At 46.1% G+C, this 24201-nt stretch overlaps 1 protein-coding gene across 1 annotated transcript in view; it reads right to left on the reverse strand.

Annotated features, from left to right (window-relative positions):
• LOC124788539 overlaps nucleotides 1–24201 on the reverse strand; it is a 573870-nt gene that overhangs the window by 71670 nt on the left and 477999 nt on the right. The window contains exon 24 of the mRNA XM_047255809.1: nucleotides 7400–7645. Within this exon, the coding sequence (XP_047111765.1) occupies nucleotides 7400–7645 (246 nt within the window). The remainder of the gene's footprint in view (nucleotides 1–7399; nucleotides 7646–24201) is intronic.

Raw genomic sequence — 24201 nt, forward strand, 5'->3', positions numbered from 1 at the left:
AATAGTGCTATGTATGCGGCTATCGGCCGCCCTAAACTTTCAGCGGCAAAACATTCTTTGGCTACTTATAGTGGAGAACGAATTCCTGTGTTAGGTGTATGTAGCGTGCCAGCCATATTCCGTGGCAATACAAAAACAGTTTCATTCACAGTGCTCCGCGCTACAGACAGTGTAAACATTTTCGGATTAGACTGTTTTGACTTGTTTGGCCTGTCTATCCAAGACAATGTGTTGCAAATTAATTCTGTTGTTGTTCCTCAAGACAGCATAACCGATTTGTGTAAACGATACAGTGACATATTTAAAGACGAACTAGGTTGTGCTGCGAACTTTGCCGCTCATATTACGTTAAAAGATAATGCTCAGCCTCGATTTTGTCGTGCTCGTCCAGTGCCTCACGCCCTCCGGGCACCTGTAGAAGATGAACTTCGTCGTTGGCAAAACAACGGTGTTATTCAACCCGTTTCAGCGAGCCAGTGGGCTTCTCCCTTAGTTATTATAAAGAAACCGTCTGGCAAGTTACGTTTGTGTGCTGATTTTAAGTCGACAGTTAATCCTCAGACTGTCATTGATTCTTTTCCTTTGCCTAGACCGGACGAGCTGATGGATAAGTTAGGGGAAGCTCGTTTCTTTTCCAAAATTGATCTCCGTGAAGCATATTTGCAATTACCCCTCGACGAGCAATCACAACAGTATTTTGTCATAAACACGTCGTTGGGGTTGTTCCGTTTTCTGCGTTTGCCTTTTGGTTGTGCGTCAGCTCCAGCTGTTTTTCAGCGTTTTTTGTCTCAACTTCTGGCTAATGTGCCATCGTGTTGCAACTATTTAGACGATATTGTTGTGTCCGGTCGGACGCCTGCTGAACATTTCCGTAATTTGGAGTGTTTATTTAAAGTGTTGTCTCAGGCAGGCCTACGTTGCAACATCGATAAATGTTCATTTTTCCTTACGGAGATGGAGTATCTGGGACATGTTATTAATGCTCAAGGCATTCATCCCTCCCAGTCACATTTAGCAGCTATTCGTGATTTGCCCGCCCCTCGCAATCTGCATGAATTGCAAGCAGTTCTTGGCAAATTGACGTATTATATTAGGTTTATACCTAATGCATCACAGATTGCTGCACCGTTGCATCGTCTCCGCCGTAAGAATGTTCCGTTTGTGTGGTCAGCTGATTGCCAATCAGCCTTTTAGCAGCTTAAAGAGGCTTTATTGAATGATCGTTGTCTGGTCCATTACGACCCTAACAAGCCTCTGGTGTTAGCTTGTGATGCCTCTTCTTTCGGCCTCGGTGCTGTGTTGTCTCACCGAGTCGGTAACACCGAACGTCCTATTGCGTTCGCATCTAAATTGCTCAACAAAGCTCAGTGTAATTATAGCCAATTGGACAAGGAAGCGTTGGCTATTGTGTTCGGTGTCACAAAATTCCATCACTACCTCTATGGTAGACCATTCTATTTAGTAACAGATCACAAGCCCCTGACGTCACTGTTTCATCCGTCTAAACCAGTTCCTCAGCGGACAGCTCAAAGACTACAACGTTGGGCTCTTTTGTTATCACAATACCAGTATGAGATACTGTATCGCCCTACAGCTCAGCATGCAAACGCTGACGCGCTTTCTAGATTGCCGATTGCTGCGGATGATGTCTTCGATTCCTCCGAAGACTCTTGCCATCAGATTGACGCCGATGAGCATCAATCCCTCCGGGATTTTCCGATTGATTATCGTCAGGTGGCACGTGAGACAGCTACGGATCCTCATCTGAGTTTACTATTACGTTTTGTTCAACGTGGTTGGCCGTCCAAGGCAAAGGACATATCGGATCCTGTGGTTCGTCGCTATTATCCGCAACGTAATCTGTTGTCTGTTTCGCACGGAGTTTTGCTGTTACGCACCGAGAATGACCAGCTTCGTGTTGTGGTTCCGCAAGTGCTCCAATCCAAGGTCCTCGACTTGTTGCATCAAGGTCATTGGGGAGAGGTCCGCACCAAGCAGCTTGCCCGCCGTCATTGTACATGGATCGGCATTGATAAGCAGATTACACAGATGTCTACAGATTGTTCGACGTGTGCCGAACACCAAGCTGCTCCGCCTCAACGCTATTTTGAGTGGGCACGCCCTGCCGGTCCCTGGCAGCGAGTACATATTGATTTCGCTGGTCCATATTGGAATTCTCGTTGGCTCATCGTGATAGATGCATTTAGTAATTTTCCGTTTGTTGTGCCCATGCAGTCTACAACGTCTGCACAAACTATACAGGCGTTGACTTCAATTTTTTGTATTGAGGGTCTTCCAGAAGTTTTAATGTCTGACAATGGTCCACAATTTACCTCTGCTGAATTTGAAAGTTTTTGTTCTGCCAATGGCATTCGCCATGTTCTTACTCCGCCGTTCCACCCTCAATCGAATGGTGCAGCGGAACGTTTTGTACGCACATTCAAGGATCACATGGACCGCACTCTCGTCAGCAGGCCCTCATCACGTTCCTGTCGTCGTACCGGACCACGCCACGCGACGGCCCTTCGCCTGCGGAGCTTCTCCACGGCCGTCGTCATCGCACCCTCCTACGGTTGTTGCACCCCCCGGATCGACCCGCCGCTTCTGAGCATCGCACGCGTTTTCAGCGCGACGACGCCGTTTTTTTCAGAGTTTATCACGGTCGCCGTCGTTGGGAACGTGGTACCGTGATAAGTGTCCAGGGTCGCGGTTTTTATACTGTTCAAGGTGCTACTGGGGTGCACAGGAGGCATCAGAACCAGTGGCGCCGCGCTGGCCGCCCGGATTCTGCCGCTCGTTCTTTGTCCACAGATTTGGTCCGCGGCGGGTTCCAGCCGCGCCTTCCGACTTCGCTGCCGCCCCCAGGGCAGCAGCAGCAGCAGCAGCCGTCGCCGCTACCACGCCGACAGCCCGTCCCGTTGATGCCTCCCGCGCAGCTTCATTCGGGAGCGCCCCAGGTGGTCGCTCCGGCGCCTGCGGTCCCTCTTCAGTCGCCACCGCCTTCGGAGCTGATGGACGTCGACCCCTCAGCCGGGCCGCCTTCCCAAGCGGTGGCTGTGCAGCCTGTCCTCCAGCCGCTTTCCTTGGGCACTCCCAAGGAGTCTGACACCGCAGCGCCTTGTCCGGCGCCCACTCAGCATCCGTCGACGCAGCGTCAGGAGACGCTGCCTCTCTTCGTGGGTCCCGACGCCCCGTCGCGTCCAGTACCAGAAGCTGCGCCCGTGGTCACAGGCGTGCACCCTGACCTCGGTTTTCCGTCGGTGTTTCCCGAGGCCCCGCGCAGCCAATGCTGGGGTGCGGACCGGGGACTGCCACCGACAACAGTCTCCGCCCCGGTCTCTTCTGCTACGCCTGCGGCCAGACCCCTCCCCCGCCGTCGACGCTCGCCACGTCATTACTCAACGACGGTGCGGCGATTTGGGGGGGAGGAGTGTTATGTCCTAGCCAGTAATGCCACCCGAGCCCGCTGCCAAAAGGTTGGCAGCATCAAAGTCCGGACGCCGTCCGCATAAGCAGCGCCAGCGAGACAGCAAATCGCCGCAAGTCTGCGCGCGCCACCGCTGGCTTCTGGCTTCTTAAGCGCTGGAGTCGCGAGCGCTAGGACAGTTCTGTATTCGCCGCTCAGTTGTATACTCGCCGCCGAATTGTGTACTTGCTAGTCAGTTGTGTGTTCATCGCAGCAGAGTTGTTGTTTGTCGTCAGCCGACGCTGACCTAGCCGCTCCGACTCGAACTAGACTTCACTACTGTGTTTCTGTATCTTCACTAATAAAGATAAGTACCGACTTTTATTTAATCAGAGTGTTTGGGTTTTCATCTTTCTGTTTACTGTTCCAGCGGACCGGTCGGCCCGCTATTAAAAGTGTGGCGGTGACTTCGTAAGCCATTTCTACAGCCAAGTGTTTGTCGCTACGAACACCGCCACAAAATACTTTAAACTTTGTTTTATGGCAATGATTTTTGAACGTGAGTCTATGATCCACTTTTACTCGCAGGTATTTTGGAGTATCGTAGTGTGTGTGTGTGTGTGTGTGTGTGTGTGTGTGTGTGTGTAAGGGTAGAGGTTGTAAGGAGGTGGACGAGGGTAGTGGAAGCTGAATCTCGTGTTCCCGGAGCACGCAGAGACTTACATCAGGACCGTTGATGTTAAAACTAACTGGCCTCATGAAAATGGCGTAGGAGCCGAAACTAGTCGTGACGATAAATACGTTTTTATGCAAATGGATCTTCCTTTTTGCTTAAATTCTGGTATTAGCTTGGGACTGGTCGTTTACTACCTGTGTAGGAATAGGTTTTAATGTTTTTAGGTATGATACTGAAAAGAAGCACGACGTATGCACTGTCCCATCCAGATTGTGAGATACCGATTTAACGAGGAAAAGTACGAGAAAGAGGGTGAATCACGACGTATCGAAAAATATTACTCTTGTTTGTAATGAAGACCTGGGGTAAGAGAAGAGTTCATGAAGTACTGAAAATTCTTAAGATACAATTTGTTCGGTATACCCACGAAGGCGTTCACGACTGATTTGCCGTGTTAAATGTTCACGATGTACTTGCCCTTGTCAGGAAAGAGTGAATGCAAACTGAAGGAAAACTCCCCTTATTAGCCTTTCTAGTTGAGGAGGAGCTGGAAGATCGGCATGGACGTTCGGTGAATCGTACACCGAGCCAGACAGACAGTTGTCACAACTGGCACAATTTACATCGTCCTGCACAAAAGAGAGCTGTGATGAAGATTCTGATATATAGAGCTAGAAGTAAATCTGACAGGAACCGTTTAAGTGCCCAAATAATCCGTCTAATCACTGTTTTGAAACAAAACGGATATTGGGCACGTGATATAAAGACAGCTGTGTCCGGAAAACAAATCCATATCTCATCGAGTAACACAAAGATCAATACACGAAGCTCCTTTCGTTCTATAGAACATAAAAAAAAACTGTACGAATCTTAAAGAGGCATGGTTTTAAAACCGTCTTTCGGTAAAGCAAGAAAATCAGAGTGTATATTACGCCCTGTGCAGGATAATCATGACCACAAAGTCCCAGTTGTTTACAGTACTCCATGTGAATATGACAGTAACCTGATGGTAAGGCCTGTTCGAACCGTTTTTCAGAGCTGTACCGAATATGAGCAGCACTTCGATACATAAATATATAAAAACCTGCTTTTTCCGAACACAGCGCTGTGAAATCTAGTTTTGAGCAGACACGGATTCAAGCCCACACTTCAAACATCAAAGAGGCTGTGGCAACGGAAACGTGTCTCAACAACTTTAACAGGGACACGGGCTACGAACTCAACAGTACGTGGAAGCATGCACTTTATTCCGAGAGACCGTATATGTACAATGACTTTCATTCCCTTCTCATGAGTTTAGAGTGCGCTGTTTGAATAATGACCCATTAGAGACTCAGGAAATTTTCAGGACAGCACAGGAATACCGTATGTCCCGAATTATAGATCGTGATCGGAACAGAGACGTTACGAGACACAGTCCATCGTCGACACCAGTATAATATCTGGTTATAGTGAGCATTGCAACATCTGTGTTATTCCGTTAATTCTTCCTCTACATATACATCATACTCGGCAAGCGAGCTAATGGTGTGCGGTGGAGGGTACTTTCTGTGCCACTAACTGAGCCCTCCAACCCTATTCCACTCGCGAATAGCGCATGGGAAGAATGATTGTCGGTAAGCCTCTGGATTGGCTCTAATTTTTCGATTTTTGTCATCGTGGTCATCACGCTAGATGCATGAGCGGGAAAATAATATGTTGTCCGACTCTTCCGGGAAAGTGCTCTCTCGAAATTTCAATAGTAAATCTCTCCGTGATGCACAACGTCTCTCTCATAATGTCTGACAGTGGAGTTTGTTGAATGTCTCCTTAGCGGTCTCGCTCGGCTGAACGATCCCGTGACGAAACGCGACACTCTTCGTTGGACCTTTTCTAAATCTTCTATCAGTCCTACCTGGTAGGGATCCCAGGCAGATGAACAACACTCAAGAATCGCTCGAACAAGCGCTTTATAAACCACTTCCATCGTGGATGCGTTACATTTCCTTAAGATTCTTCTTATTAATCTTAGTCTGCCATCTGCTTTCTGAGCTGTTTGTTTAATGTGGTCATTCCACTTAACGTCGTCCTAGATAGTTGCTCCTAGATATTTTATGGTAGATAGTGTTTCCAGAGGTTTCTTCCCAATAGTGTAGCTGTACTGTAGTGGGTTTATTTTCCTAAATATATTACATTTATTTACATTCAATGTCAACTGCCAGAGCAATATATTGAAAAATCCGCCTCAGTTGCGAAAATTTTCTGGTCTTTACCCAGGTTTCAGCTAGAATAATCTAGCCTTCTTCAGAAGCATAAAATTACTATAACATGACAGAGTAAGGCACAGTCAACATTAAAAATTAAAACCTATAGTACCGTGGTATCATGTCGAATTAAAACTACCGACCGACCGACCGCGTGGTGAAGTGATGCCGGGGCTGGACTTCAGTTAAGTAGTTTTAATTCGACGTGGTACCACGGTACTATAGGTTTTAGTTTTTAGTGTTGAGTGTGCCTTACTCTGGCATGTTATAGTAATTTTATGCTTCTGAAGAAGGTTGGATTATTCTAGCCGAAACCTGCGAAACGACCAGAAAATTTTCGCAACTGAGGCGGATTTTTCAATATATTAGCCTACACAGTTGCTGACGGGGCCGCAATATGCTAAAAACCTTAAACTGCCAGAGTCTTTACGATTCGTCAGTTCTCTGGAGGCGATTCTGCAAATCGTTACTATCTTCTGGGGTTACTACTTCTGTTATAGACAACCACATTATCTGCGAACAGCCTTAAAGAGCGTCCCATGCTTTCTACTAGATCATTTATACAGGGTGTTACAAAAAGGTACGGCCAAACTTTCAGAAAACATTCCTCACACACAAAGAAAGAAAATATGTTATGTGGACATGTGTCCGGAAACGATTACTTTCCATGTTAGAGCTCATTTTAGTTTCGTCATTCCAACGTGATCAAATTGTAAATTTTGACAATCAACATGTGTGGGCTGACGAGAATCTGCACGCAATTGTGCAATCACGTCATCAACACAGATTTTCTGTGAACGTTTGGGCAGGCATTGTTGGTGATGTCTTGATTGGGCCCATGAAGGAAGATCCCTGACAGCTGTCAGCGTTGTTGCCAGTTTTCAACTGTGTTTCGCAAACCATTGCAGGCGAGACATTAGTGTTTTATAGAGCGACAACAACAGTAAGGCGTTGCCAAAGAGACATATACAAAGTCGCGTTACGTGATTGGTTGAGAGAGGCGCACAAACACACTACAGCTGTCAGGGACCTTCTTTCGCCGAGTGTGCAGTAGGCAGCTGGCGGCGGCCTCACCTCTGCGTCGTCGTGCTCGTTGGGGGTGAGGGTGATGGCGGACAGCGCGGCGCAGGAGCCGTGGCGAGACATGATGGGCGTGGGCACGGGCGTCGGCATCTCCGTGATGGGCGACAGGCACTTGGCGGGCAGCTCCAGCAGGATGCTAGGCGGGTGCAGCAGGTTGGACGAGCCGCGGTGCGGCGACAGCGCGTCCAGCACCGGCACCTCGATTGTGTTGCGCATCGACGGCGGCGGCGACTCCACCTGCCGGCCGACAGTTGCACACTCACTAACAACCGAAGTTCAGCATCTGGCAGGAAAAGTCCGATGGAGGCGCAAGTGCGCATATGGATACTTGGGTTTTTAGCGTTGCAATGGTTCCTGATCGAGAGAGGGTATAAGCAACACCGACTCAAAAGAAGGCCTCGGTACTTGCTGGCGACGTCACGTCAGCTAGGCACGGCGAACGCCAGATCTGTTGCAGGCATACGCATAATGGTGGTGTCTCCCTCTCTGACACAGGAAAATGTGAAACTATTGGCGGTAATTGACCAACACACATTGTTCTGAGAGATTTCTGCAATCAATTAATTATGCAATTCATTACACTTCTTAACAGATAGTGTCCTCCTGAACGTAAATTTCCACCTGTTTTAAGGATTGACATACAAAAACAACTTCATGGTCCAGCAGCAACAGAATTCGTGCTTCTTTACCTTATTTGTAAATCTGAGGAAGTTACGTTTGTACTGGGTCGCTTTTACAAGAAACTGTGAACATATTGGTGCTCTTCTTTAGGTATCTTGGTTGACTATGGGGTGAGGAGCACTGAATGTTAATGAAATATCTTGCGATTGTACACGTTGGGGGATGGGGTGGGGGACAGAAGAAGAGGCAAAAGAGAGATACTTGTTTTAACAAATAAAATTTTTTATCTTACAAAGTTTCTCCTTTCACTTGCAAGAGGGGAATATCTATCTTTTCTAATGTGCATGTTTAAAAAAGTTTAAGCTCAGCAGTATTTTCGGTGTATGAAGCTATTTTGTTTCCTGTTTAGAATTCCTTTCATTGAAAACGACTGTAATCTAATGACTGGCAACAGTTGGACATTTACACATGTAAATTAGTTCACATTTCCAGTGACGATGTCAAGCGAAAATAAATAAATAATTAAAAGAAACGAGTTAATTGTAAGGGGGTTGGGGTAAGTTTTGATAACAAAATGGATCAAGTAAATATAGTTACTTGGATGTAAAATTTCCGAAGCTTGCAATGGGCCAAAGCATCTTCTCATATTGATCTACGTTTGTTTCGACATGATTCAGTAATGCAGAACTATGATCTTTATTTGTAGCTTCACGATAGTAACAAAATCTTTTATCTAAATAAAACTGCAGAAACCAAAACAATACCAAACATTTTGTACAAAAATAAGAGATTTATGGTGATAAGCACGCCCAGGCGTTTCTGCCTGCAACAGACCTGGCGTTCGCCGTGCCTAGCTGACGTGACGTCACCAACAAGCGCCGAGGCCTTCCTTTGAGTCGGTGTTGGTATAAGTCGTCTGTGGCATTAATTGTTTGCATTGCTGTTGCTATTGTGTTAATGCGTCTGGATTCTGTAACCTGCGGAATCCAGCGTCTCTAGATCTGCATTGCACTGCCCAGCACAACTGTCACACAGTGTATACACACAACATTCTGTATACAGCCTGTACATTAGCTTTAATGGGAACTGATAACAACGGCACGGTAGCCTCCGGTTCCAAACCACAAATACAAGAAACTATGTCGGGATTGGTTGGGAACCGGAGGCTACCGTGCCGTTGTTATCAGTTCCCATTAAAGCTAATCCACATGCTGTATACATGTGCATTAGCTTTAATCCACAAATACAGGAAACTATGTCAGGATCCTCCCTCCCCCCCCCCCCCCCCCCCAATGAACCATGGACCTTGCCGTTGGTGGGCAGGCTTGCGTGCCTCAGCGATACGGATAGCCGTACTGTAGGTGCAACCACAGCGGAGGGGTATCTGTTGAGAAGCCAGACAAACCCAGCAGCCTTTTCAGTAGTTGCAGAGGCAACAGTCTGGATGATTGACTGATCTGGCCTTGCAACACTAACCAAAACGGCCTTGCTGTGCTGGTACTGCGAACGGCTGAAAGCAAGGGGAAACTACAGCCGTAATTTTTCCCGAGGGCATGCAGCTTTACTGTATGGTTAAATGATGATGACGTCCTCTTGGGTGAAAATATTCCGGAGGTAAAATAGTCCCCCATTCGGATCTCCGGGCGGGGACTACTCAAGAGGACGTCGTTATCAGAAGAAAGCTTTTGACAATGATGACTGGAATACTCTCTTTAAAATTCTGAAGATGGCAGGGGTAAAATACAGGGAGCGAAAGGCTATTTACAATTTGTACAGAAACCAGATGGCTGTTATAAGAGTTGAGGGGTATGAAAGGGAAGCAGCGGTTGGGAAGGGAGTGAGACAGGGTTGTAGCCTGTCCCCGATGTTATTCAATCTGTATACTGAGCAAGCAGTAAAGGAAACAAAAGAAAAATTCGGAGTAGGTATTAAAATCCATGGAGAAGAAATAAAAACTTTGAGGTTCGCCGATGACATTGTAATTCTGTCAGAGACAGCAAAGGACTTGGAAGAGTAGTTGAATGGAATGGACAGTGTCTTGAAAGGAGGATATAAGATGAACATTAACAAAAGCAAAACGAGAATAATGGAATGTAGTCGAATTAAATCGGGTGATGCTGAAGGAATTAGATTAGGAAATGAGACACTTGAAGTAGTAAAGGAGTTTTGCTATTTGGGGAGCAAAATAACTGATGATGGTCGAAGTACAGAGGATATAAACTGTAAACTGGCAATGACAAGGAAAGCGTTTCTGAAGAAGAGAAATTTGTTAACATCGAGTGTAGATTTAAGTGTCAGGAAGTCGTTTCTGAAAGTATTTGTATGGAGTGTAGCCATGTATGGAAGTGAAACATGGACGATAAATAGTTTGGACAAGAAGAGAATAGAAGCTTCCGATATGTGGTGCTACAGAAGAATGCTGAAGATTAGATGGGTAGATCACATAACTAATGAGGAGGTATTGAATAGAATTGGAGAGAAGAGGAGCTTGTGGAACAGCTTGACAAGAAGAAGGGCCGGTTGGTCGAACATGTTCTGAGGCATCAAGGGATCACAAAAAAAAAAAAAAAAAAAAAAAAAAAAATGGCTCTGAGCACTATGGGACTTAACTGCTGAGGTCATCAGTCCCCTAAAACTTAGAACTACTTAAACCTAACTAACCTAAGGACATCACAAACAACCATGCCCGAGGCGGGATTCGAACCTGCGACCGTAGCGGTCACGCGGTTCCAGACTGTAGCGCCTAGAACAGCTCGGCCACTTCGGCCGGCTCAAGGGATCACAAATTTAGTACTGGAGGGCAGCGTGGAGGGTAACAATCGTAGAGGGAGACCAAGAGATGAATATACTAAGCAGGTTCAGAAGGATGTACGTTGCAGTAGGTACTGGGAGGTGAAGAAGCTTGCTCAGGATAGAGTAGCATGGAGAGCTGCCTCAAACCACTCTCAGGACTGAAGACCACAACGACAACAATATGTCAGGACAAAACTGTTTTTTACAATAATCACGCTCCAACCACAACACATTTTTTATTTGTTTTTAGCAAGCAATTGTTAAATCTTAACACTATTTATTTATCCTAAAATGGCTACGCCATGAATTGTCCCGAGGTAGGGATAACCAACGCTAATGGAACGAAGTGAATCACATATATTTCACCAATGTTGTTCAGCAATATACTCAAACCTGTCGGCAAGCTTATAAATGTTGATGAAGACGTCTTGTATGTCCGCTGCTCACTAGGGGACAGGAAGACCGATATTATCTCCAGAGTGGCTCGAACGACGATTGTTTGTCCCAGGTAATCGGAAGTGGAACCTTTCTCTACGCTATCTTAGTTTTTAATATCATTTTATAGTAATTAATCTTCCCAGATGATTTTGTGTGGAACAAGTCCTCCTTTATGTCTTCAATATATAAACTAGTTTTTATAAGGGATAGTACGTACACAATTTAAACGCAGGTCTGTGAGTCGTTGGTCCATTTTTAGGCACGCAGGATTGAATGGACCATTCTCTGGTGCATCCTGGTAAACGTTTTTTTAGCCTGGTGGCTCGAAATTCGACGTGCTTCATTCCAACCCATACTTTCACAAAGCGCTATCGTCTCTCTCTAAACAGCAGCCAAGCCTGTCTGGCCCCTTTCCACTCCGGCATCCAACTCTCGTCAGTTATTACCACAACCACAGCACCTGACGCTAAACTGGCTGTCTCCTTACTTATTAGTTCTGTTCTATTACAATGGTTAAAACAGGCACAAGTGTGCATTAATGTTGTCGGCGCCTAAGCTTGTATCAGACCTGACAGTATATGCAGGGTCTTTCAGACGTAATGTAGATCCACTTGTTTCACGAAATGATTTGTCTGTTTTTTTTCGGATAAAATGTGTTTTAGGTAAGCTAATTAGAGCGAATAAGTGACGAACTTTTCATTGTCTCAAATCGGACGAATATTTTTGAAATATCCTGTGTTTTAATAGCGACAGAGGCACTGTGTCCACGGATTGTTCCACTGCTCCTGTCAACGTCCCTTTTTCAAACCATTGTAATGCGCCGCGTCTCCCATAAGTCCAACCCCTCGTCCAAGTCGTGGGAGATGGGCAACGGCACAAAGTAGGGGACTGCCTATAGGGGCGATGTACAGCGGGGACTTCGTGTGCCCCAGGACCGCTACGGTAGCTGGGAAGGCCCTATGGGAACCCTGAAACGTGACGGCTAACGGGGCTCTGGTGAAGCTGCGATAGGCCTAGCAAGCCAGTAGTGGATAAATCAACTGCTTTCAAAAAGGGAACATGCCTCGGATCACGGAACGGATTTAAAGGAAACCGACCAAGCAATGGAAAAGGATTACGAGATGGTTTACGACTGGGCACCTTAAACGTAAGGACTCTAACTGGGAAGTTAGAAGAAATTGTAGAAATGATGGAAAGGAGGAAATTGGACATCTTGGGACTTGCTGAGACTAGGTGGAGAGGAGTTGGTGAAAAACCACTAAGCAAAGGATGTAAACTGTACTGGATAGGGAATGAGAGGGGAAGAAATGGAGTGGCAATAGTGGTCAGAGAGGGTCTGCAGGAGGAGGTGGAAGGTATCAATGATCGAAAGATAAAAGCCAGAGTACGAGTGAAAGGAAAAAGCGTTGAAATCATCCAAGCATATGCCCCACAGGTGGGGTGTACAAAAAAGGAGAAGGAGGAATTTGAAGATGACATGCAAAAGCAGCTAAATGGAGGTAATCAGATTATAATAGGGGACCTCAATGCACATGTTGGCACAGACAGGAAAGGATTCCAGGAGATAATGGGACCAGAGGGCTGGGGGAACCGAAATAGAGAAGGAAAATTGTTGCTGGAATTCTGCAAGAGGAATGGGCTGGCGACCGAAAATTCCTGGTACAAGAAGAGAAGTAGCCACAAAATAACTTGGTACAGTGGAGACTGGTCCCAAACTTCAGTAGTAGACTATGTACTAGTGGATAGGCAGATGATGAGCAGCCTCACAGATGTTAAGGTCATTCCATCTGAGGCCTTAGACAGTGACCATCGGCTGTTGGTAGCCACCCTGAGAGAGAAAAAAGATAGGAGGGCAACAGACATACAGGAGAAAAGGTTGAAGACATGGATGCTGAAAGAGGATGAACGGAGGACCCAGTACCAGACACTGATCAGGAAGAAGCTGCCAAAGGAAGATCAGAGAACAGTGGAAGAAGAATGGGGAGATTTTAAGAGGGCTCTAGTTGAGGCAGCTGAGACTGTGTGCGGAAGAACTAGCACAAAGAGGAGAAGTAAGGAAACCCCATGGTGGAACAAAATATGTAAAGAGGCAGTACTTCGAAAGAACAAAGCCTTCAGAGAATGGTTCCAGACCCGTACAGAGGAAGCTAGGGTAAAATATAAGGAAGCAAGAAAGCGGCACAGACCATAGTAAGGACGGAGAAGAAGAAGTGGATGGAAAAATGGACAAGAATGTTAGAAGAGGACAGTGAAGGGAACAAAAAAGTGCTTTACACCATGGTAAGAAATAAGAGGAACGACAGAAGCAAGTGCCTGAGGATCATGGATAATAATGGAAGAGTTGTGGAGGAAATGCATGAGCTCAAAAAGATTAGGAAGGAGTACTTTGAAGATCTGTTGAATGCCGTCAAGCGGGTAACTAACAGCGATGGAGAGCCTAAGGCAGCAGACGATTATAATAGTGGGGAAATTGATGATCTAACTTGGAATGAAGTGGAAGAAGCCATAAAGAGGATGAAAGGGGGCAAGGCACCAGGTTGGGACGAAGTAACAGTGGATATGATACGAGCAGCAGGAGAAGTAGGAACCCAGTGGCTATACAGAGTGCTGAGGGTGGTGTGGAAGGAAACAGAATTCCTGAGGATTGGAAGAAAGGAATTATAGTCCCGATCTTCAAGAAAGGGGATAAAAGGAGATGTGAGAACTACAGACGAATCACCCTGCTATGCCACTGTGGAAAAATCTATGAAAAGATCCTGGAGAAGAGAATAAGAAGCAGTATTGAAAGTAGACTGCAAGAGGAGCAGTATGGTTTCAGACCGGGAAGATCAACAACGGACCTCATATTTGCGGTAAGGCAACTGCAGGAAAGGCACTATGAGTACGGGAAGGACTTAATCATGGCCTTTTTAGATATTGAGAAGGCGTATGACTATCTATAGGGACAAGCTCTGGGATATGCTGAACGCAAAAGGGATAGATGAAGAGATAACACGAAAAGTCAGAAAAATGTATGAGGGAAGTGAGAGTTGTGTGAAAGTGGGGAGGGAACGTACTGCATGGTTCAAGCTGGAAAATGGGCTGCGACAGGGAAGTGCACTTTCGCCTTTATTGTTTACTATTGTTATGGATGAAATCCTACAGCAAGTATCAGATGCAATTGGAGATCATAAAATGAAAGCAGTGCTTTTTGCCGATGACCTGATGTTATGGGGAAATTGCGAGAAGGAGGTGCAAGAGCAGTTAGATGTATGGGAGGCAACGGCAGCACAATATGGAATGCATTTCTCTGCAAAGAAAAGTGAAATAACTGTCACAACAAGGAAGAAGAATAGGCCAAATGTGGATATAACTTGTGGAGGGGAAAAACTACAAGTGGTAGAGAACTTCAAGTACCTGGGAAGCATGATTGAAAGTAAGGGGGGAAACGCAATGGAAATAAATGAAAGGTGCAGAAAAGCAGGGCAGTTCTTCAAATGCATTAGGGGGCTTATTTGGAGCAAGGAGGTGCTACAGAAATCCAAGGGAATTATATACCGAACCTACTTTGTCCCCATATTGGCATACGGAAGTGAGACATGGGTAATGCACAAAAGCGACAAAAGTAGAATACAAACTAGTGAAATGAAGTTCCAGAGGAGCAGGTTGAGTGTAACAAGACGAGACAGATTGCGAAATGTGTATGTGAGGGAAAGACTAAAGGAGGAACCAGTACAGGACAGGATAGAAAAATCAAGACTGCAGTGGCATGGACACATGAAGAGAATGGATGAGGGAAGAATTCCAAAGAGGATGTTTGATCTGCAACTGGAGGGGAAGAGGCCCAGGGGAAGACCAAGAGATAGATGGGTGAAGGGAGTGAAGGGATGTGTGACGAGAAGAGGAGAGAACTGGACGAAGGTGGAAGAGGGGGAATGGTGGAAAGACAGAACACGATGGAGAGGCTTGTGTTCCCGACAGACCCAGCCAGTGGCTGGAAACTGTCCAAGATGATGATGATGATGATGTAATGCGCCGCATTGAAGATTTACTAGTCGATTTGATTTGCAGACGCAGCTAACAATGGTTATAAAAGTGTTGCGTTTCCTTTTCCCTTGGATGAGTCGCGGAATGTAGTAGACACGACGCAGTTATTAGGACAGCAAACGAAACGCGATACATTCGGGAGGAGACTCACTAAAGGAATGAACAACAGAGCGAGATACCTATGGTGCTCTTGGAGTAGTTACGGAGAAGCTATTTCTGCCTTGGGAAATAACAGCTTTCGTGGTGACTTCAGTTATGACGTAAAATCACTGACTCAGTGGGACATGTCAAGAGCAAAACGCAGAATTCTGACCCGCTTCTCAATCCTAGAATCATTTACCAGCAAAAATTATGTTCAAAAACTATGAAACTAAATAATGAAATGAAATATTGACCAGAAGATCGAAAGTAACAATGTCACGTTTCAGACGTTTAAGTGTGACATTGTTTCAATAGTTTACACGTCGCCAGAGACTGGATGCGCTGTACTATATTCTTACTGAGAAATTGGATCTTCTGTGCAACTTTTAACTTCTGTATAAAGTTCTAGTGTCCAGTTAGTGTTTATGACACAATGCAAAGAGGGTTGAAACATCTTGTATGTGTCAACACAAATACTATAACTGAAAACTTCCTACGCCGGCCGCTGTGGGCGAGCGGTTCTAGGCGCTTCAGTCCGGAACCGCGCAACTGCTACGATCGCAGGTTCGAATCCTGCCTCGGGCATGGATGTGGGTGATGTCCTTAGGTTAGTTAGGTTTACGTAGTTTTCAAAATTCTAAGTTCTAGGGGACTGATGACCTCAGATGCTAAGTCCCATAGTGCTCAGAGCCATTTAACCCAATTTTGAAAACTTCCTACGGCTCTTAGTAGTAACAGTCGAAACCTGCAGCGATAATAACCGGTATCATAGAAGTTGACGCTGGTGCAACCTGATTTACCATAAACACCGGATGTAGCTACTCACAGAGTCCATTGTGGCTGTAAGTATTATATGGCAGCGAAACTAGATAGATATGCTAATATGTTAATGCGGAACCGATCAACGCTGGAAAAAAATTAGTTCGAATTTCGGCCATCATGTGCAAATCTGGCTCTCTGCAGCATCTCGTCAACATCTCCGGTACCCACACTGAACAAATTGTGTATGTGACGGTTCACAATCAAATCAACATTATGCCTTTCTCAGTCATTTGACCTACCTGTTCTGCTGAAGTCTCGTCCCTAATCCATTATATATGGAAATATTTCTATACGTCTTTATTGCATTGAGACTAATTTTTTTTTTCAGCGTAGATCGGTTCCGCAATGATGAAGTGGAATATCTACCAACCTTGCACCTCTGTGAGCTGCTAGGGAACCAACTACGGAAAACTTGTGTGTTCTTGTTTTTCTAGTACCTTCCAGATCCTCGAGGATCTTCTCTTTGTAAAGCCGATCTCACACGACTCGTGAATTGGATCGTTAAAGTGTTGTATAACAAGCTTATGACGTCAGAGCTTGGTAAACGCACGTTGCCGAGTCTTTTCGAAGGTACGGAACAATATTAATCAGGTCAGATATTCTGAACGTGCATTCGAAAGTGAACCAATGACCGAGCGAGGTGATGCAGTGGTTAGCGCACTGGATTCACATTTGGGAGGACGACGGTTCCGACCTGCGTTTGGCCATCCTGATTTAAGTTTTCCGTTCTTTCCCGAAATCGCTCTAGGCAAATGCCGGGTGGTTCCTTCGAAAGGGAACGGCTGATTACCATCCCTTTTCTTGACACAGTTTGACACAATCCGAGCTTACTGACCTTGATGCCAACGGGATGTTAAAAACAATATTCTTTCCTTCCTTTTCTTCTGTGGACCAATGAGCGGCCGTCACCTGCCCATGCAGGTCGCTTCTCAGCTCAAACAAGGAGCGTGCCACTAGAGCTCATATTGAACAAACTGTGTAAGCAGCGGTTAATAATAAAATCAACATTATGCATTTCTCACTTATTTGACTTTTCCGCTGAAATATCCATTCCTGTTCTGTCTTGCATTCACAGCGCGGTATTTTCACCTGGTGGTCAAAACTGGAACTAATTTTTTCCAGCATAAGGCGGTTCCGCATTAACGACTTAGAACCACTACCAAGTGGTTCTTGGACATGGGAAGAATTACGCTAATGAACCAATGAGAGCAGTGAGGCACACTGTAAGGCAGAACTGAAGAAAGTAATTTATTTTATAAAATACCCTTACCATTCTAACTTATGACAGCTTCCCAACTTTTTTCCAACTTCTGCACTTCGTCAAGGGTACCTTCATTTTTGAGCTCTATGATTTACTCGGCTCACCTCACTGGATGCTTCATCAATTGTATCAAACCGTTTTCCAGGGAGTTATTGCTTCAGTATGAGAAACAGATCAGTCTGTTCGCCTCATATCAGGTGGGTGGGGAAGTATTTCTCATCCATAATTGAAGAGCGTTTCTCTTACTGGTAGAGTAATGTGCGGTCTTGCATTATCTTTCAGGGAGTGATGACCCTGTAGTTTGGTCCCTTTACTCACCAAGCCAACGAATATTATGGCGCAAAATGAGGATACCAGCTGCAAGCATGCCAGGCCTTCTTTGACGAATCTTCGGGTGCAAAAGATTTTGCAGAAACAGCTTGTACTGCACTCCTGTTACAGACGTCCCCTGGGGCACTCTGTTTGCAGCTGTAATTCCATTCATTCATATGTAAAGACCATCATCAGTTTCACCTTTGATTGTTGGCGGAGGAATTTTAACGGGACTAGAGATCCGGAACTTTTCCACTGTGACGAGTGAGACTTCAGTTCCTGCTCAAAATCTCGTATCCAAGTTTCGTCAAGTGATAAAATCTTTTTCAGGAACTGTTCTCCATCGGTTCGATAACGTTTAAGTAATTCTTCTGCGATTATTTAGCAACCTGCTTCCTGGCTTGCACTCAGATCGTGCGAAACCCATCTGACAGCAACTTCTCTCATCTTTAACTTTTCTATAAACTGACTTTACAGACATTTTGGCGTCATATGCAATTTTTCTCACATGTTTTTCGTCGAACCTCTCTCAAAATGTCATTACCAATAAACTGAGATGTGCAGTATGTTGCCGTTGATGGCCTTCCACTTGTTGGGTTGTGCTCAGTGCTTACCCGATCTTCACAGAAACAAGCAGACCACTGTGATACTGTGCTACGATCCACTACACTATTCCCACACATCTCTTTCAAAATGTGATAAATTTCTGTTGGGTTCCTTCCACATGGGGATTCGATTTTGGTGTAGGAACACTAGTTACTACTTGTAATCCGACCTGATTCGGTTTCAACTTCCACTTTAAAACTGAATTACTCATGATACAGCTACGTGAACCACCAAACACATATATGCCCGTCACGCCTAAGGTCTCGCTCACAGCTGACACGAATTTCAACTCGATCATGACACTGTAACGGTCGCACATGTGCAGTGAGCAGGACTTTTGATTTGACCCCACTAGCTCATTGGTCCACCTTTGGAAAGCAATACAGCAGCCAATCTGCGTGGTATGCATCCGACGAGTACTGGGTAGCTTTCCGGAGGTATGTGACACCAAAGGTCACGTAGCCCCCGTAAAATAGCGACCTGTGGCTTGTTGGCGAGGAGCAATTGCCCGATAGTGTCCCAGACGAGTTCCCACAGGTCGGGAGCAGTGGAATTTGGTGGTCAAGACATCACTGTAGCACTATTTTGACCTTGTGGCACAGACTGTTATCCTGCTAGAAGATTCCTCACTGTCGCAAAAGACATCGAGCATGATGAGATGCAGGTCGTTCTCAAAAATGTACACGTAGTCCACAGCTGACATGGCTGCCTTAGATTACTACCACAAGTCCGATGAAAGTCTTAAGTGAATGCCTACCATAGCATAATACAGTACTGGCCATCAAAATTGCTACTCCAAGAAGAAATGCAGGTGATAGACGGGTATTTATTGGACAAATATATTATACTAGAACTGACATGTGATTACATTTTCATGCAATTTTGGTGCATAGATCCTGAGAAATCAGTACCCAGAACAACCACCTCTGGTCGTAATAACGGCCTTGATACCCCTGGGCATTGAGTCAAACAGAGCTTGGATGGCGTGTTCAGGTACAGCTGCCCATGCAGCTTCAACATTATACCACCGTTCATCAAGAGTAGTGACTGGCGTGTTGTGACGAGCCAGTTGCTCGGCCACCATTGACCAGACGTTTTCAACCGGTGAAAGATCTGGAGAATGTTGTGGTGTCACCGCCAGACACCACACTTGCTAGGTGGTAGCCTTTAAATCGGCCGCGGTCCATTAGTATAAGCCGGACCCGCGTGTCGCCACTGTCAGTGATAGCAGACCGAGCGCCACTACACGGCAGGTCTAGAGAGACTTACTAGCACTCGCCCCAGTTTTACAGCCGACTTTGCTAGGAAAGGTTCACTGACCAATACGCTCTCATTTGCCGGGACGATAGTTAGCATAGCCTTCAGCCAAGTCATTGGCTATGACCTAGCAAGGCGCCATTACCAGTTATAGTAAAATGGAGATTATATCTGTACAAGAGCGATGTACACCGATTATGGATTAAAGTTAAGTATTACAAGAATTTCGTACTTTATTGCAATTCTCAAGACATTGTCCTGTTCCAGACCTCACGCCGGTCTGCGTGTATTTAGACGCGTGCATTTCAGCCTCCTGTAGCGACACGGTGTTGGCTCTTGAGTCAACACTACAAATTGGCGACGAAGATTTAACGGTCGTATTGCTCTAATTTACTTGTGTCATGGCTTCGCCACAATCTCCAGATGTACTGTCCGAATTTTATCGCTTGCAGAATCAGCAGACGCAGGCCTTATTGGATGCCCTTGGACAGCTCGTCCAGGGTCAACGTGCAATGCAAAACGATGCGGCAGCCGCCGCTCCACCGCTACCGCAGCCACAACATGCAGTTGCACCACCTTTTCGTCCGTATGATGCGGCACTGGAAAGCTGGACGGAGTGGTCACGCCAATTTGGATTCCATCTCGCCGCCTACAGAATTCAAGGTAACGAGCAGCAGCCTTTTTTGTTGGCATGTGTAGGTGTGTCCACCTACCGAGTCATAGTGAAATTGTTTCCCCGACGCGACGTAGCAACTCTGTCCTACGAAGAAATTTGTCGGCATTAGATGCATATTTCAAAGAATCTGTCAATGCCGTTGCAAAAAGGTATACGTTCTTTCGTACCAAACGTACGGCCGGTCAGACTAATAGGGAGTGGGTTGCAACTTTGCAAGGCCTTACTAGGGATTATGCTTTTGAGTGTGAATGTGGACTCCCTTATTCAGATACTATGGTACGTGATGCAATTGCACAGAACGTTTCTGATGTTCGTATAAGGGAACAGATTTTGAAACTAGTCAATTCCTCCCTTCAACAAGTGATAGACATACTGGATAGGCAAGACACACTTGACTTTGCTCAGGAATCATTTGAAACTTCGCCAGCTGTGTGTCACGTTAACCGGCCCGCCGGGCGAGCTGCACGGAACAGTAAACATGCCCTCGCGCTCGTCCGCGCAGCTGCCGCCAAGCTCTTAACCACGTGTCCCGCGGCAGCAAGCAAATGCAGTGCTAAAATCATGCCCGCGGTGTGCAACCAGACATTCGCGTCAGAATTGCCCGTCACCCCAAGCTATTTGCTTCTTCTGTAATAAAAAAGGATATGTTCAGAGCGTTTGCCAGAAAAAGCTCAGAACGGACACTCACAACCATTCCAGGCCCTTTGCTTCACGCCGGAATCAGAACCGAACCAAGAATACTCAGGCTCGTGAACCTTCGCCCATGGACATTCATGTAGTTAATTCCACTTCGTCCAGTGCCACTGTCTCTAACAGTGACTGTGTTCGTCCCACAAATACTGTGCGTCGACGTCGCCGGAAATCGCGTCAAGTCGCAAGTGCTGCTGTACCTGTATCAGTTCAAATTGCACGAGACAGTCGCTCTTGTCGTCAGCAGGACAATAAACTTTTTGTAGACTTGGACATTAATGACAACGTGGTCCCATTCCAGCTCGATAGTGGAGCTGCAGTTTCATTGATCAATAAAGACACGTACAAACAACTGGGCACACCTCCGTTGCATGCCGCAAATGTTAAGTTAAATAGTTATTCTGGTCAGAATATCCCTGTGTTAGGACAGTGCAGCCTTCTTGCAACATACCAGGTACAAACAAAACTTGTGTCATTTTACGTCCTTCGTTCTTCTTCTGCAGTGAACTTGTTTGGTTTAGATTTTTTTCAGTTGTTTAACTTGCCTATAGTCAATCAGGTCCTATCAGTGAACCAGACTGTGCCTTCAGCCAGTGTTTCTCGTCTCTGTGAAGAGTTTGCAGATATTTTTGCACTGGGCCTTGGTTGCGATACGAACTATAAAGCACATTTGGAACTGAAAGTAAACGCGCAACCGAAATTTTTCAGAGCGCGCAATGTTCCCCACGCATTGCGTGATGAGGTCGCAAGAACATTAAACGATTTGGAATCACAAGGTGTGATTGAACGTCTGCAGGCTTCTCTCTGGGCATCACCCTTAGTAATTTTGCCAAAACCTTCCGGAAAATTGAGACTTTGTGTGGACTTCAAGGCAACAGTGAGTCCACAATTAGTGATTGCAACTTATCCTTTACCCCGCCCGGAAGATCTTTTTGACAAACTGTGCCCGGGTAAATATTTTTCGAAGTTGGACCTGGCAGATGCGTACTTGCAGATACCAGTGGACGAAGAATCCCAGCGAGTTTTGGTGGTTAACACGCATCTTGGTTTGTATAGATTCAAAAGACTGCCATTCGGGTGTGCATCCACCCCTGCATTGTTTCAGCAATATCTACAAACTGTTTGTGCCTCGGTCCCTACTGCAGCAAACTATCTGGACGATATTGTGATCTCCGGAAAGACGGAAGAAGAACATTTAGCCAATCTCAGGACATTATTTCACGTCTTGCGCCAAAATGGTCCTCGCTTGCGGAAGGACAAATGTGTGTTTTTTGTTCGTGATTTACCATATCTGGGACATGTAATCAATGCCCAAGGCATACATCCTAGTCCAGAGCACCTCCGTACCATACAAGACTTGCCTTCGCCGCAGAATTTGAAGCAGCTACAGAGTGTGCTGGGTAAAATAAATTACTACCATCGCTATGTGCACAATGTCTCTTCCATTTCAGCTCCGCTTCATCGCTTACGCCGTAAAGGTGTTCCGTTTGTCTGGACGACGGAATGCGAACGCGCCTTTCGCCAGTTGAAATCGGCGTTGCTTTCTAATACTTGCCTTACGCCATTCGATCCCCAGAAACCCCTTTTGTTGATGGTAGATGCATCGGAATTCGGGATCGGTGCTGTGCTTGCGCACAAAGATGGATCGCATGATCGCCCTATTGCCTTTGCGTCCAAATTGCTCTCGTCTGCGCAAAGACATTATTCACAGATCGAGAAAGAAGCTTTGGCTCTCGTATTTGGTGTTACTAAGTTTCACGATTTCTTGTATGGTCGTCATTTTACCATCATCACAGACCACAAACCTTTGACATCGCTTTTTCATCCGAACAGGCCTGTACCTCCACGTACAGCGCAGAAATTCATTCGCTGGTCTATTTTCCTCTCGCAGTAGCGCTACGATATCTTGTATCGGTCCACTGCTAAGCACGGAAACGCCGATGCGTTGTCCCGTTTGCCTGTTGCTGAGGATAGAGCATTCGATTCTTCCGAACTTGCTTGCATGTTCATTGATGCGGAAACCGATGACGTGGTCGAATCGTTTCCGATTGATTTTTGTCGTGTAGCTACAGCCACAGCTGCTGACCCTGTCCTTGCTACCGTTTTGCGTTTTGTTGCTACGCAATGGCCCTTGTCAAAGTCACGGATCGAGGATCCGTTGGTTCGCCGATTTTTTGCTCACAAGGAGAGACTCTTTGTACGACGTGGTGTTTTGCTGTTGCGTTCTGATAATGATCAGTCCAGGGTCGTGGTCCCACGTTGGTTACAGTCCTCTGTCTTACGACTTCTCCACCAAGGACATTGGGGTATAGTGCGAACGAAACAACTTGCTCGTCAGCACTGTACTTGGTTCGGAATCGATGCTGCGATTACGAATATGTCCTCTTCTTGCATGGCGTGTGCCGAACAACAATCCGCACTACCGCGGAAATTCTTTGCATGGCCGAAAGCCACTTCCCCTTGGCAACGCTTACACATCGATTTTGCTGGTCCATTCTAGAATGCTCGATGGTTGGTTGTGGTCGATTCCTTCAGTAATTTTCCTTTTGTTGTCCAGATGTCTTCCACGACGTCAACTGCCACCATCCAAGCGTTATCCGCTATCTTTGGCAGTGAAGGTCTTCCACAGACTATTGTTTCCGACAATGGCCCACAATTCATGTCCGCAGAATTTCAGTCATTCTGCAAGGCCAAAGGTATTCAACATCTTCCATCCGCGCCGTTTTCGCCTCAGTCAGACGGTGCCGCTGAACGATTGGTCCGGACTTTCAAGTCACAGATGTTGAAGTTGAAAGAGTCGCATTCTCGGGAGGACGCGTTATTGCTCTTTTTGTCTTCGTATCGCTCTCAGTCCCGAGATGGTCGCTCACCGGCTGAGTTGCTCCATGGTCGTCCTCATCGAACCTTGATGTCTTTGCTGCATCCGCCGCATCAGGTTCCTGTGCAGCGGCAGCCACCTGCTTTTGCTCCAGGCGACGTTGTATACTATCGCAACTATAGAGGTTCACGGCGTTGGCTCGCAGGGCGCATTCTTCGCTGCCTCGGCCGCGCTATGTATTTGGTTTTGGGGGCCACTGGTGAGGTGCGTCGGCATCTCAATCAGCTGCGCCTCTGTAGTCGCACGGGTTCTGCCGCTCCCAGTCTGCTTTC

This window comes from Schistocerca piceifrons, chromosome 3, assembly GCF_021461385.2.
Source record: "Schistocerca piceifrons isolate TAMUIC-IGC-003096 chromosome 3, iqSchPice1.1, whole genome shotgun sequence".
NCBI classification, from domain to species: domain Eukaryota; kingdom Metazoa; phylum Arthropoda; class Insecta; order Orthoptera; family Acrididae; genus Schistocerca; species Schistocerca piceifrons.